At 40.4% G+C, this 12,616-nt stretch overlaps 1 protein-coding gene across 3 annotated transcripts in view; it reads left to right on the forward strand.

Moving 5' to 3' along the window:
• ptpn4a (protein tyrosine phosphatase non-receptor type 4a) overlaps positions 1-11,942 on the forward strand; it is a 60,096-nt gene extending 48,154 nt beyond the window's left edge. For all 3 annotated transcript variants that reach the window (XM_026294911.1, XM_026294909.1, XM_026294910.1), the window contains 12 exons: positions 854-1,013; positions 1,370-1,453; positions 1,714-1,770; positions 2,363-2,519; positions 3,283-3,449; positions 3,792-3,882; positions 4,079-4,140; positions 5,000-5,146; positions 5,679-5,807; positions 7,241-7,389; positions 7,567-7,702; positions 7,802-11,942. In XM_026294911.1, coding sequence (XP_026150696.1) covers positions 854-1,013; positions 1,370-1,453; positions 1,714-1,770; positions 2,363-2,519; positions 3,283-3,449; positions 3,792-3,882; positions 4,079-4,140; positions 5,000-5,146; positions 5,679-5,807; positions 7,241-7,389; positions 7,567-7,702; positions 7,802-8,191 — 1,729 coding nt within the window. In that variant the 3' untranslated portion in view covers positions 8,192-11,942. The remainder of the gene's footprint in view (positions 1-853; positions 1,014-1,369; positions 1,454-1,713; positions 1,771-2,362; positions 2,520-3,282; positions 3,450-3,791; positions 3,883-4,078; positions 4,141-4,999; positions 5,147-5,678; positions 5,808-7,240; positions 7,390-7,566; positions 7,703-7,801) is intronic.
• Positions 11,943-12,616: the final 674 nt, after the last annotated feature.

Genomic DNA, 12,616 nt, shown 5'->3' on the forward strand with positions numbered 1-12,616 from the left:
AAATGTTAACAAGATATAAAATCTCCTTATTGCAGAGTGATGGCTAAGTTGTGGTATGAAGGTAGTTGTGTATCTGTTTCACTGCTTTGTGTTGTGTTGAAGAAACAGTAATGTAGGAGGATGTTCAGTCTTGGCTTAGGCCTGCTGTGCAATGCCTGCCTTCTGAGGCGTGACCTGGTTTTGACCCATAATGGATGTTAGTTTGCATCTGTGTATTTAAGACACTTCTGGCACCAGTAGCAGAAGCAAAAAAGGAAGGTAATTCTCTTTGAATGGTGCTCCTGACCCCAAAAAGTGCCTGCACACCACCATACACCCACATAGACATAGAGTTAAATCCCCCCCAGCACCCCAAGGGAGTGACCCATGTTTTCCGTCCTCTTGGAGCCCTTTTATTGAGGTTAATGCATTGTGACTAACACATTGTTATTAAGCCACTCTGTCTGTTACAATCTCTTTCTCTCTCACTACCCCTTGTCTGATACTTTATCTTTCTTTCATTCACTTTCTTCTGAAGCTCACTTTATCAAACAGGAAGACCTTTAGCTAGACCACTCATTCTCTATTTTTCTATACTAAGTTTGTAGCAGTGGTTTGCTACGATCTTTAAGGTAATTTATTCTAATAGCAGAAACAGCTACTCAACTGCACGTTTGGGCATTAATTTGTAGTTATTTAGAATTATAATCAGGTACTATATTTTATTCTCTAATGGGTACAGGTGTAATCATGTAGAATAGCGATGCAAATGAAACACATCGACACGTGGAATATGTTTTTTTTCTTAGTCACATTCATTTGAACTGAACACTTTTACATTTGTATCACAACCCCCCTACTCTTCGTTCCTCAGGTCTCCAGAAGGGGTGGATGGCCAACCTCCAGCTCTGCCCCCCAAACAACTGAGCAGGAAGACCTTGAGCCAGATAATCCAGGCCCACTCCCAGCAGAGTCTGCTCGACAACCATCTCAATGAGATGTATGATGTTCCTGTGAATGCTGATAAGACCACGGTCAGTGTGGAAACACAAGATGCAAATGTTCACTACATAATAAGACAATCACTGCTACACAAACATGACATGATTTCACACATGTCCAACATACTCCTTAAATCATGGTGGTGCGTTTAAGCTGTCAGCTGCTTAGCCTTTTGCAGCATGGCTGCAGCCACACTGCTCATGCAAAAGCTATGCTGTTATTTCCTGCCACCACTGCTGCCTGCATTTCAGATGTCTCACCTCCACCATTTACAGTCGAAATCTGAGTGTCCCGATCTGTTAAGTAACAGATTTTGCTATGCCCCAGAGGAAGCTGAAAGAAAATAAATAGGACACAAATTTAATGTATGTGTGTCCAACTCTTTCAGCTGAATGGAGTAGTCCCTCATGATAATCTGGTCCTGATCAAGATGCGGCCTGATGAACATGGACGTTTCGGCTTCAATGTCAAGGTGAAGGCTTTTTCTGGATGAGGCACAACTGTGTTCATGTTCTTTTGATCTTTGTCATTCCTTGGGTCATTTCTCATTCAAACTTTTTAAAAAAAAATTTTTTTACTTCTTCATCCAAAGTAGTCATTGGCATAAAACCAGGTGTATGCCTCATGACATCCATGACATCCATTTGCTAAACTGTCACCTATTCCCCAAAAAAACAAAGGACATTCATACAGTGCTGTGTAATTTTATCATGCGTGTCTGTGTGTCTCCAGGGTGGAGCTGACCAGAAGATGCCCATCATTGTGTCTAGAGTGGCTCCAGGAACATCAGTAAGTCGTATTCTACTCATATAAGCCATGAATCACTAGAAAAGTAAACGTAGTCCCTCTAATATTCTGAGTGATTAATGTTGAGTATTAGCTCATAATAAAACAATCGTATGAACAAACATGTACAGCTTCAGTAATGACTTGATTTTAGGATTTTATATCTGAAGTAGGACTACACGATAAAACAATTATCACGAAATCCTTTTTCCCCCATAGCAGTATAAGACATCGTCAGTACAATCCAGATAGAACTCATGCCATCCATATTTTAACAAACATGAACAGCCAATGAGAATAGCGCTGCACAGACAAATGATGTGGCTGGAATAGTCAGCCACGTCAGGTTAGATTGATGTGCAGAGTGTAGGAGCCGCACACATGCTAATGTTTGGGCTACTGAAGCCATGCACACTGGTACATCAGGAGAGAGAGTGATGTAGAAGAGAAAATGAGGACAGAAAATGTTAATGAAAACTTGAGTGACAGAGTTACAGAAGAAAACACAAGCCCAAGGCTCAAAAGACAAGGACATTGTTGAAACGTCTCTCGTCCTTTGTTTTCTTTCGTCTTCCTCTCTCCTCTTCCCCCTCAGGCTGACCTGTGTGTGCCCCGCCTTAACGAGGGTGACCAGGTGGTCTTAATTAATGGGCGGGACATCTCTGACCACACCCATGACCAGGTGGTCATGTTCATAAGGGCCAGCTGTGAGAGCCACTCTGGGGAGCTCATCCTATTGGTCAGACCAAACGGTGAGTTCAACATTAACAAATAAATAAGGGATACCTGGATATCACTTTCTACTCTTCAGTCTGCAATAAATGGCTCAAATATTTTATCCTGACTCAAGGTCATTTAGTAGCTTTTTTTTTCTGATCTTATCACTGTCATTTCACAGTCTTCCTCAACAGAGGGAGTATTCTCATGTTTAGTAACAGTTAATGTCAGTCTAACATAGAGAAAGATGATGCATCCCAAACACCACTCACCCCCCTCACACCCCCAATGGTCTCAAGCAATCGATGATGATTCTTGTGTGCTTTGGGAAGCTGAGTCTCACTTTTATAATTGCAAATGAGATCACAGAAGTTATAGTTTTTTTTTTTTTTCCTCTCTGTACATCTCAGCTCTATGTGCTCCTCCTGTAGGGAGACGGTAAAGTATTTCCTTTAATCAGCATCACTGAAGCAGGGAGGGAAGCTTTTTAAAGATGATAAAGTCTGGAACTTGATATTTTAACTAGGTCAGAGAGGGATTTATGTGTTCTACCCTCTCTTATATCAAAGCAGATAAAAGATTGTACCCATGCATTGAATGCTTGTCAGTTCACAGTATTTGATTTTACCATTTGCACATAGATAAACTATCTATTGCTATGATGCAACACATTATGATGATGTGAGCTGTGAGGTTTATTTTCCATGTACATACTTAGAGACTTATCAACTCTCCTGTGACCTACTAAAACAGCCATGTGTGCATAAACTGTAAAATATTTCTTACCTGTCCCTTCAGCCATCTATGACGTGGTGGAGGAGAAGGTGGACTCCGAGCCAGATTTTCAGTACATCCCTGAGAAGTCCCCTCAGGACCCTGCCCAACTTGACCAGCATGCTTTGAGGGATTCTATGGCCACACTGAAGGAAGGCCTGAGCAGTGGAGCCATACTGGCACAGTTTGATGTAAGGAGGGGAAATACGTACAAGCAGACTCAATGCAGACAGAGACAGTTTTTGATTGATTATTAGCTTAACTTTGTTGTCACAAATGTCTTTCCTCCTCCACATTCCAAAAACTTCCTGTCCTTTATCATCACTTAAGCTTTCTGTTTAAGTGCTGTGTTTTGCTGTTAGTGGAAAAGAATGTTAAATACACATTCACAGCTACCTAGTACACACAAGGCTAATGTTTGCACTGTAAAGTGTTTCCTCACTTAGGAATTTGAGAAGGGTAAAATGTGGTTGTCATTTACTGAATTTTCTATTACAAAGATTTAATATAAATATGTGTTCCTTTTCATACAGCAACTGTACAGAAAGAGGCCGGGGATGACCATGCTGTGTGCCAAATTACCTCAGAATGTTTCCAAAAATCGCTACAGAGACATCTCTCCTTGTACGTGACTGCACTAATTCTGTTGGCTTGTGTGTTCAAATATGTACCGACCTTAACCTTTTGTTCCTCTCATCACTCTCTCTCTCTGTTCTCCACCTCTTTTCTTCTTGAACATTTTTCTTTCTTCATTTGCCTCATGTTGTCTTTCTTTCTTTGTAATCACGCCATCTCTTCTTGTCTATCTCTCTTTCTGCAGATGATGCCACACGGGTCATTCTGAAAAGCACAGATGACTACATCAATGCAAATTACATCAATGTGAGTTTGTTCCTCCTCATTTTGTGCTTTTGTTTTGTTTTTTTAAACACATCAGCTCTGCATTTTGCTCCTTTGATGTGTGATCTGTTTTGCTTACCACCGAAACATGTGGTGGACATACTAGTAAATGAATTAACCATATCACCCTTATAATTTGTTAAGATTGTGAGTTCCTGTTTTACATCTTTCTGAGTCAGCCAGGCATTTGTCTTTTCAAGAGGGTGTGCTTTCTGGAGTGAACCTAATTGTTTTGCTGTTTCTGTTACATAAATGCCCTTTAGAAGCTGTACCGAACATAAAAGAACCTTTCCAAATAGAGAGGGATGATTAAAAACAACAGACAATAGATAATGATATATAAGAGTGGAGTTTGTATTATAAATGTATTTTACAGTGTAATCTATCTTTGTCTCGGTGCTTTAATAAATGATCATTGTGAGGGTTAAGGACACATGCCCTGGCTTCTCAGTCATCAAATATAGTCCCACTAATACAATTTCTCATCACTGTTAGCGTTTATTATATAGCTAACCTCTGCTGCCTGTTGTTAGTCTAAACAGTGACCAGGCATAGTTCATTTCTGTTTGCTCTCTATGGGAAGTTGTATATAAGCTTGTGCTGCTCCAACATTATAACACTCAAGTCATTCAAATGACACTCAAAAAGGTTAAATAGTCCGATTGAGGGGCTCATTCAACTCATTGACTTATTTAACCTTGTTCAACTTGACTTGCAGCAGCAAGAGTATGTTTGGAAGGGGCTTTATTTGTTATTTGGCTGAAGTTTCCAGTATTTGCAAACTTTACAACTTTTAATTTAAAAGAAGATGCCCTACTTTTCTCTCTCTCTGTCCCTCTAGATGGAAATTCCAGCCTCCAGTTTGATAAACCGCTACATAGCGTGCCAGGGCCCGCTGCCCAACACCTGCCCTGACTTTTGGCAAATGACCTGGGAGCAGGGCTCATCCATGGTGGTCATGCTGACAACACAAGTCGAGAGGGGGCGGGTATGTACATGTTTTCTTCAAGGACTGGACACCACATATAGGGTACTAAAATTTCAAAAACCTCTGCTGTATGTGAGGCTTTTCTGGACATAACTACCCTGTAGTCATTATCAAATGGAACAACACCTTATGACTGCCTTGTATTCAGATAACGATATTTAACTACACTGCAGTCATAATCAGATTCCTGTATCTCTTTGAACTTAGTTACCTGATAAAAACTAAGGTTAAGCCAACACAGTGTTGAGTTGCAAAAATAAACGTCTAAATATCGGATCATGTGACAGGCAACTTGAGAATCATCACCTATACCCCTCTAGAGTTTTAAATGATACATGCAGCTAGTGAGTTGCATATGCTCTAAATGTGTGTATTAGTTATAATAGCAAAGAACAGATGGTTAACTGTAGAATTAAGGGGTGCTGTTCTGTAGTAGACTCCGATCTCTGACCTCTGAGATGAGACTACACTGTAACTTGTAAAATAAATGAAAGTTCTGTTCTAAACAGAATTGTTTTGTCTGTGTTTATAGGTGAAGTGTCACCAATACTGGCCCAACCCAGACAGCAGCGCCACCTACGGAGTCTTTACAGTCACGTGCCACAATGAGGAGGGCAACTCCGCCTTCCTGGTCCGGGAGATGACTCTCACACACACACAGGTAACTGTACACACCGACACGCACAAACAAACACAGAAACCTACACGTACATGATGTCAAAAGAAACAGAAAGGCAAAAAGACAAACAGGAATGGAAAAGCTGGGTCTAAATCAGAAGAACTGGAGGATGTTGGTGGAAACAGGAGAAAGTGAGAGAGTGTATGCAGCTAACCAGAGCAGGTTAGAGAGAAGGGCGAAGGCTCCACAGAGACATATTGTGGGGCCAATCAGAGAGGGGAACCAGTTACTCAGGAAGGATGAGCTCCCATGGACCCCGAGGAGGTGTGTTGCCATAGTGACCGGTGTGGGTTGTTCTTTTTCTGGCTTCCGCTGCTGCATGCAGGCCACGTATTGGGATCTGGTTACCATGACAACCCAACCACCCTAGTCAGTCACATTGCAGAAACCAACAGAGTGAGAGAAAGAAAAACGGGAAGAAAGGAACAGAGAGTGGGGCGATTATAGTTAGAAAACTAGAATGTAAGTTTGTTTTATTGTGATGCTGAAGCATCTTGATCCTTCCAGTCTTTATTTTAGAAAACTTTTTTTAAACCCTTCTAAAGTGGAGGCGGTTTATGCTGGTGCAAGTAGAAATTATCTTTGTGTCCGGGTGTTTCTTGCAGTACATTTAATGACAAAACCTAATTAAATATTTACAGGCAATTTTTTTTCCTGGTGTTTTCTTATTTCCTATTGTCTGAGTTCTCCTCAGTGCTTTTCTATGTGTTGGCCATCTTAGCATGACCTTTAAAGTATACGGCTGTAGTGGGAGGCAATCAGCATTCTCCTCTGCCTGTGATTGTTGCTATGGAGATAGATGTGTTACCATGGCAATACGGAGAGGAATGTTTATGAGGAACACAGGAGCTATGGGTTGCGAAGGAAATTAGTCAGTACTTATCTGAAGTGTGTGTCTGGTTTTTCTTTCCCTTTCCCTGAGCAAACAAAAGTGTGACTTGTCTCTTTTTTTTTTTTTCACAGTTTGATTACAGCAATACAAAATGGATAATTTGTAGTAAAGCTGCAGAAAATGTTTTCCCTAGCTAGTGTCTTATGTAATGGGTTCAGGGGTCCAGTGCAGTGGAAAGAATAAATTCACACTACTAGTTTCATAACACATTGAATTACACCAGAATTACACAAACAAGGTTATATGTAGTCTCCCATTGGGACACAGAACTCAATGAAATGCACTTGGTCGCCCACATGAAATAAAATAACCTGTTGTGTGTTGAGTGTGAGTGATACCTCAGAATCATTAATTCTCTTTGACATGTCTGAAGAGAGTGAATACCCTCAGTTTGTTTCCAATGCCTCAAATAATGAAACCTTTCTGAATGACAATATCTAATCCTGTGGCAGTGCATAAGAAAGATGACATAAAATATTATTTTTCTGCTTTCTCCTTTCTCTCTGTGTCTGCATGCGTTCAGAGTGAGCAGCAGAGAGAGCTTACTCAGATTCAGTACATGGCTTGGCCAGACCATGGCGTCCCTGATGACTCCACTGATTTCCTGGACTTTGTGGCACTGGTACGGAGCAAACGGGCTGGACAGGACCAGCCAGTGGTGGTACACTGCAGGTACATTTCTTATTGTGGGAATTATATGAGGCTTTGAGCCCATAGTCAGCTGTTTTGTTGTTGTTTCATGTTGACTGAGTCACATAGTCAACTTATAGCAACTTTCTCTCTTCTCCACAATGCTTATTTAAATCTTTTGCATTTATCTGCATTTAACTGTCTGCTATTTTGTTCCAGTGCGGGAATTGGCCGAACAGGGGTTCTGATCACCATGGAGACAGCACTGTGTCTAATGGAGTGTGGCCAGCCAGTGTATCCTCTAGATATCGTCAGGACTATGAGAGACCAGAGGGCCATGATGATACAAACACCGGTATGTAAACACAACCTTTGTCTGTCAAACTTGTCTTAGCTATGGGTTGTGAAGCAAACTAAAGGTAAAAATCTGTCTCTCTGTGTTTGTCTTTATCAGAGCCAATACCGCTTTGTGTGTGAGGCCATTTTGAAAGTCTACGAGGAGGGTCTATTTAAACCACTCAAGACCGCTGTGTACCAGCAGAGAGAAAAGACGAATGATGAAAGAGAGGAGGAGAAGAAAGAGCTGCAGAACGCAGGAGAGGAGAGAGAAGAGACGGCAGCAGAAGAAGGAGAGGGCGCAGTGGTGGAGTTGCTCGAAGGAGGTCTGGATGAAGAGGATGATGACGACGAAGAGGTGGAGGTTTTAGATGTGGGAGAAGTGACAGAAGAGGGGGAGGAGGAGGAGGAAGAGGAGGAGGAAGCGGAGGAGCCGAGCGTTGCTAGCGCCACCAGCGTGACAAGTGAGACCAGCGCAAACCCTGAGCCTGACCCTGCTAACCCTTAACATTTGACCTCTAGGGGTCATCAGGGGTCACCAGGAAGAGGCCAGGTGACCAGAGGAGAGAACAAAAGCACTGTTGCACTTTATGCTGACAAAAATGGAAATAAAAGACAAACAAACAAACGTGAAAATTATGGACAAGCTCGAATTTAAAAAAAAAAAATCCAGCTGTGTTGAATAGGTACCATTAGGGGAATTGAATGTTCAGGTAAGATAAAAGTATGCGTGAATAAAATGTGGATGGGGAATTGCTGTAGTGCCATAAGTATGAAGGGGAAGGGCTGTCCCAGTGGATGTAAAAGTTTCCTTCCCTTTTTTACCCCAAAAGGGTTGCCCTGTCCCCTTCTGAGCGAGTCTGCCAGACGGACCTGCCTTTTTTTCTTTTTTTTAGTGTCCTTTTAGCTGATAAAGAGATCTACCTTATCTTTTGTTCCTCAGAGTATTTATTGTGTTTTAGTTTGTGTCAAACCCTGTCCACTGAACAAAAAAAAAAAGTTGTTTTGTTTGTATGAGTCTGGAGCTTCATGCTTTCCTGATTAAATCTTAGGTAGTAAAGTAGTGTGATTCCTCTTCTTCTAACTACTTTTTAGTTATTGCTTTTTGTGGGGGAAAAAACTGATTTAATTTATTGTACTTGGTTTATCTTTCTCAGCTTTCTTGTCTAAGTTTCTGACAGCACAGACTGACGGATGGACAGCTGAAAGCACTTCGTGTCTCACTTCCTGTTCATTGCTGTGGCAAGTTGGACACTTTAGTCCAATTTGTTCTGTGTTTTTGAGCTTGTATGCTCTGAAGTGGTCATTGTTTTGTGTAGTAAAGAATAGAAGCAGTTTACAATCCTCAGAGGCTGTATTTACTGGGCACCCACCTCTCGCTTCGTTGTTGGTCACAGCAGCTGATTGACTGACAGCGCTTATTGATTGATTATTTGAAATAAAATCTCCTGACGTTGCATAATGCTGAACAGTACATTCATCCAACACCAAACAAGGATGCTGTCCTAAAGAGAGGCCCCAGTAGACACAATCTCACTTCAATCTAAAGAGAGGCCCCAGTAGACACAATCTCACTTCAATCTAAGTTGTTTCCCAAGTGTCATGGCTGGAAAACACGAGAAACAAGGCTGAGGTCAGTTCATTTCATTCTTCAAATTCATATTTAGTCAGTGCAACTTTAAATCAAGCTGTTTAAATCACTTGCAACTAACAGTGGGCAACAGAGCCCTTGCTGAGGTGTCCTTGAGCCAGACACTGACAGCAAAGCCCCTCTATGTGAAGAGTTCTTACTTATTTGGGATTGGTTTCCCCTGATCAGGACAACAAATATTACTTTGCCCAGGTCATTATGATAGGACCTGACAACAAATAGGAGTCAGCCTATCAGACACCGGTATAGTCAATTAGTTGTCAAGTGGTAGAAAGCTGCTTGTAGTTTATGCAGTCTTTGTTTTTCCCTCCAAGTTTCACAAAAAAATGTTTGCTGAATTGACAGTGAATTGATCTCAACCTTTGTGAGAGGGGAAGAAAACTGAACTTTGAAAGCTCTATCTGTTGACCTTCCACATGTTTTTTTTTTTTGTTTTGTTTTGTTTTGTTTTGTTTTTTTTTAACCAGAGGGTCAAGATGTCTAACCTGTAAAACTGGAGCAAACCCAGGTCCCTGCTCACACATTTGCAGTTATGACTGGTGGACCGTCACTGCTTTGTGTAAGCAATCATTTGTAAGACTAGTTAGTCGTTTTTCCAAGAAAATTTTATCATGGATTACTTTTTTCAAACTAAGTTTCAGAGGTGTCAAGAGGTCACAGCAACTGAGCTTAAAACCAAACACTGCTTCTTTCATCTTTTTCCAAAGTGTCTGCCAGAGAACACAAAGCAGCACAAACAAAACATTCAACAAACATTTTACTTTTTCAATTGACCTTTTCCAATTATATTTTCAACATTATAAGGCACATGTTTTTAAGCTAAGGTGATGTGTAATGAGTGATGATACTAAATATTGTGTTTTTAATTCACAAAACCCTGCATTAAGTTGCTTGTTGAATCTTATTTTTTGTTTTTGTCCAAGTACAAGTTAAGCTGTCGTTGTACTTTTCATAGTAGTATGGAATTGAGTGTAGCCTTTTTATAATTTGAGATAGTTTTCTTATCAGCTGCTTCAGTATCTGCTGTCATAGGTTTTTACAATGGATTGTGCTGGAAAAACCTACTGCTGTGTGTATGAGTGTGTGTAAGATTCTCTGTATATTTCTCCCTCTCTTCCTCTGCCATTTCCCCCATACACTTTGTTGTCTGTCTGGTCTACGCCTGCTTGTCTGTGCAACTGGAATGAAAGGTTGTGCCATAAAGCCACAAATCTAATCTAACCCCATCTCAAGTTTTTGAAGTAATGCAAACAGTCTTCTTGGAGTTTTATTTTTCAGTCAACCTGACTCTTTGCCTGTAAAACAATTTGAATTCTGTTCATTCCTCCCTTTCGAACAACTGAATCATACTTTTGCCACATTTAGTTGTGGGATCAACAACAACGTAGAAACTACTTTCCTCCTGACTCTCATCTCTTAGGCAATATCAGCCATTGCTGCAGAGCCCACGCAACATCCACAGTCCATTCTTCTTTATTTTTCCCCAGATGCCTCTCTTTTGGATCCTTATACACAGATTCCACTCTCTCTATCTGCATGGCCTAAAGGCAAATGACATATCTGAGCAGAATACTATGGGTATAGCAGCACAATATCAAACAGCTTGCTTTCCACAAAAGGACAAACAAAGTTTAACCAGGGAATGACCAAATAACTGGTTTCACTATTTTCATTGGCAAATCTGTATAAATTACTAACCTTAAAAGTATGATTATTAAGATCAAAAGAACAACGAAAAAGCCTTTCGGTACCCAGGGGCCATTTTACATCAGTTTTTGTAATTGGCGGCTGTGCCAACCAATTCAGATTATTACCAAATTACAATGAATAGATGCTAAGGGCCTACTCATTAATAAAAAGTTAAACAAAAAACTTTTTAGCTTTTAACATAAAGACAAGACATCAGCCCCACGGTGATAAGTTAATAATTATTAAATCAGGGCTGCCAGAGTTTCCATCTGCACAAAATGGCTAACAATGAGCTGTTGATGTTCAAAGTACTTTGTTGTTGACACACAATCGGTACTGTCTGTGTGTTTGGGGTACTGATCAAAGGTAGTTTGGAGGGAACCAGACATGGGGAGGGCTTGGTTAGTTGTATTTTTGTACAAATGAAAATGGTCATACTTGGATAGGAAAAGGACAGCACTTTGTAGATGCTGAGTGCAGGTAGTGCTGCTGGGAAAAAAAAAAAGTTGGAGATAAAGCATTGTTAAAATGAGTTCTTTTTTTTTTTTTTTTAATTTATCATTTTTATTTTGTTTAAAAAAATAAGACACCTGTAGGGAAGAAGAAGGAGAACTCCTAACTACGCAGTGCCACTTGTTAATTTTGTGTAAATAATATTAGACCATGTAAATACAATGTTGTATATGAAAAAAAAATCTTTAAAATAAAAGGGAAAATCATTTGTGAGCAGAAAGATTTTTTTATTTTCTTTTGTTCCTTTCGGATGCTTCAAATGTGACACAAATGGTGTGTATTTTAAGACTGCTATTTGAAAATTTTTGTTTTATGGGAAACTTAATCTATAATGGCGAGTGTGTATATAATCAAACACAAAATAATGCAAAATGTTTTACCGTATTATACTATTGGTTAACTCCTACCTGTGTCATAACCCTTTGTCCTCGGTTGCTTGTTTCTTTCTGGCATCATGGTTTTACAGTGCTTTGGACATGTCTATAAGCTTGATTGTGAACAATTAAAGCTTGTCTGTCAAAGCATGGAGACACGGCTTCAGATCACCTTGCTTTTCCACACTGTAAAAGTGAGGTTGGGCAAAGTTAGAGCATGGAAGGATTACTGAACGGGCCTACTGAGTCAGGGGGACCCATAGGCCAGAGAACATTGAAGGGGCTGTTAGACTTTCCATTGGAAAATGAAGCAAATGACTAAAAAACTACAACAAAATGATGAAATAGAAAACTACTAAAGCACAAAATGACTAAAAACAGAAACAACAGCAAAACAACTGTGCAAAAATGCAAAAAGAGACAAAACAACAGATGCAAAATAACTAAGGAAAGAGTGGTTAAACCAGAGGTGGCCAACTTCAGTCCTCAAGGTCCACTGTCCTGCTTGTTTTCCAACTATCCCTACCCTACCCACTGCTGATTACCTGGACCAGGTGTCTTCAGCTAATCAGAAGTTAGAAAAACAGATGGTTGAAAAACAAGCAGGCTAGTGGCCCTTGAGGACTGGAGTTGGCCCGCCATGGACTGAACACAGACACAAAACAAAAAGAAAACACTGACTACACATCTAACAGGGTTAGAGGCC

The sequence above is a fragment of the Mastacembelus armatus genome, chromosome 21 (assembly GCF_900324485.2).
Source record: "Mastacembelus armatus chromosome 21, fMasArm1.2, whole genome shotgun sequence".
Taxonomy (NCBI): domain Eukaryota; kingdom Metazoa; phylum Chordata; class Actinopteri; order Synbranchiformes; family Mastacembelidae; genus Mastacembelus; species Mastacembelus armatus.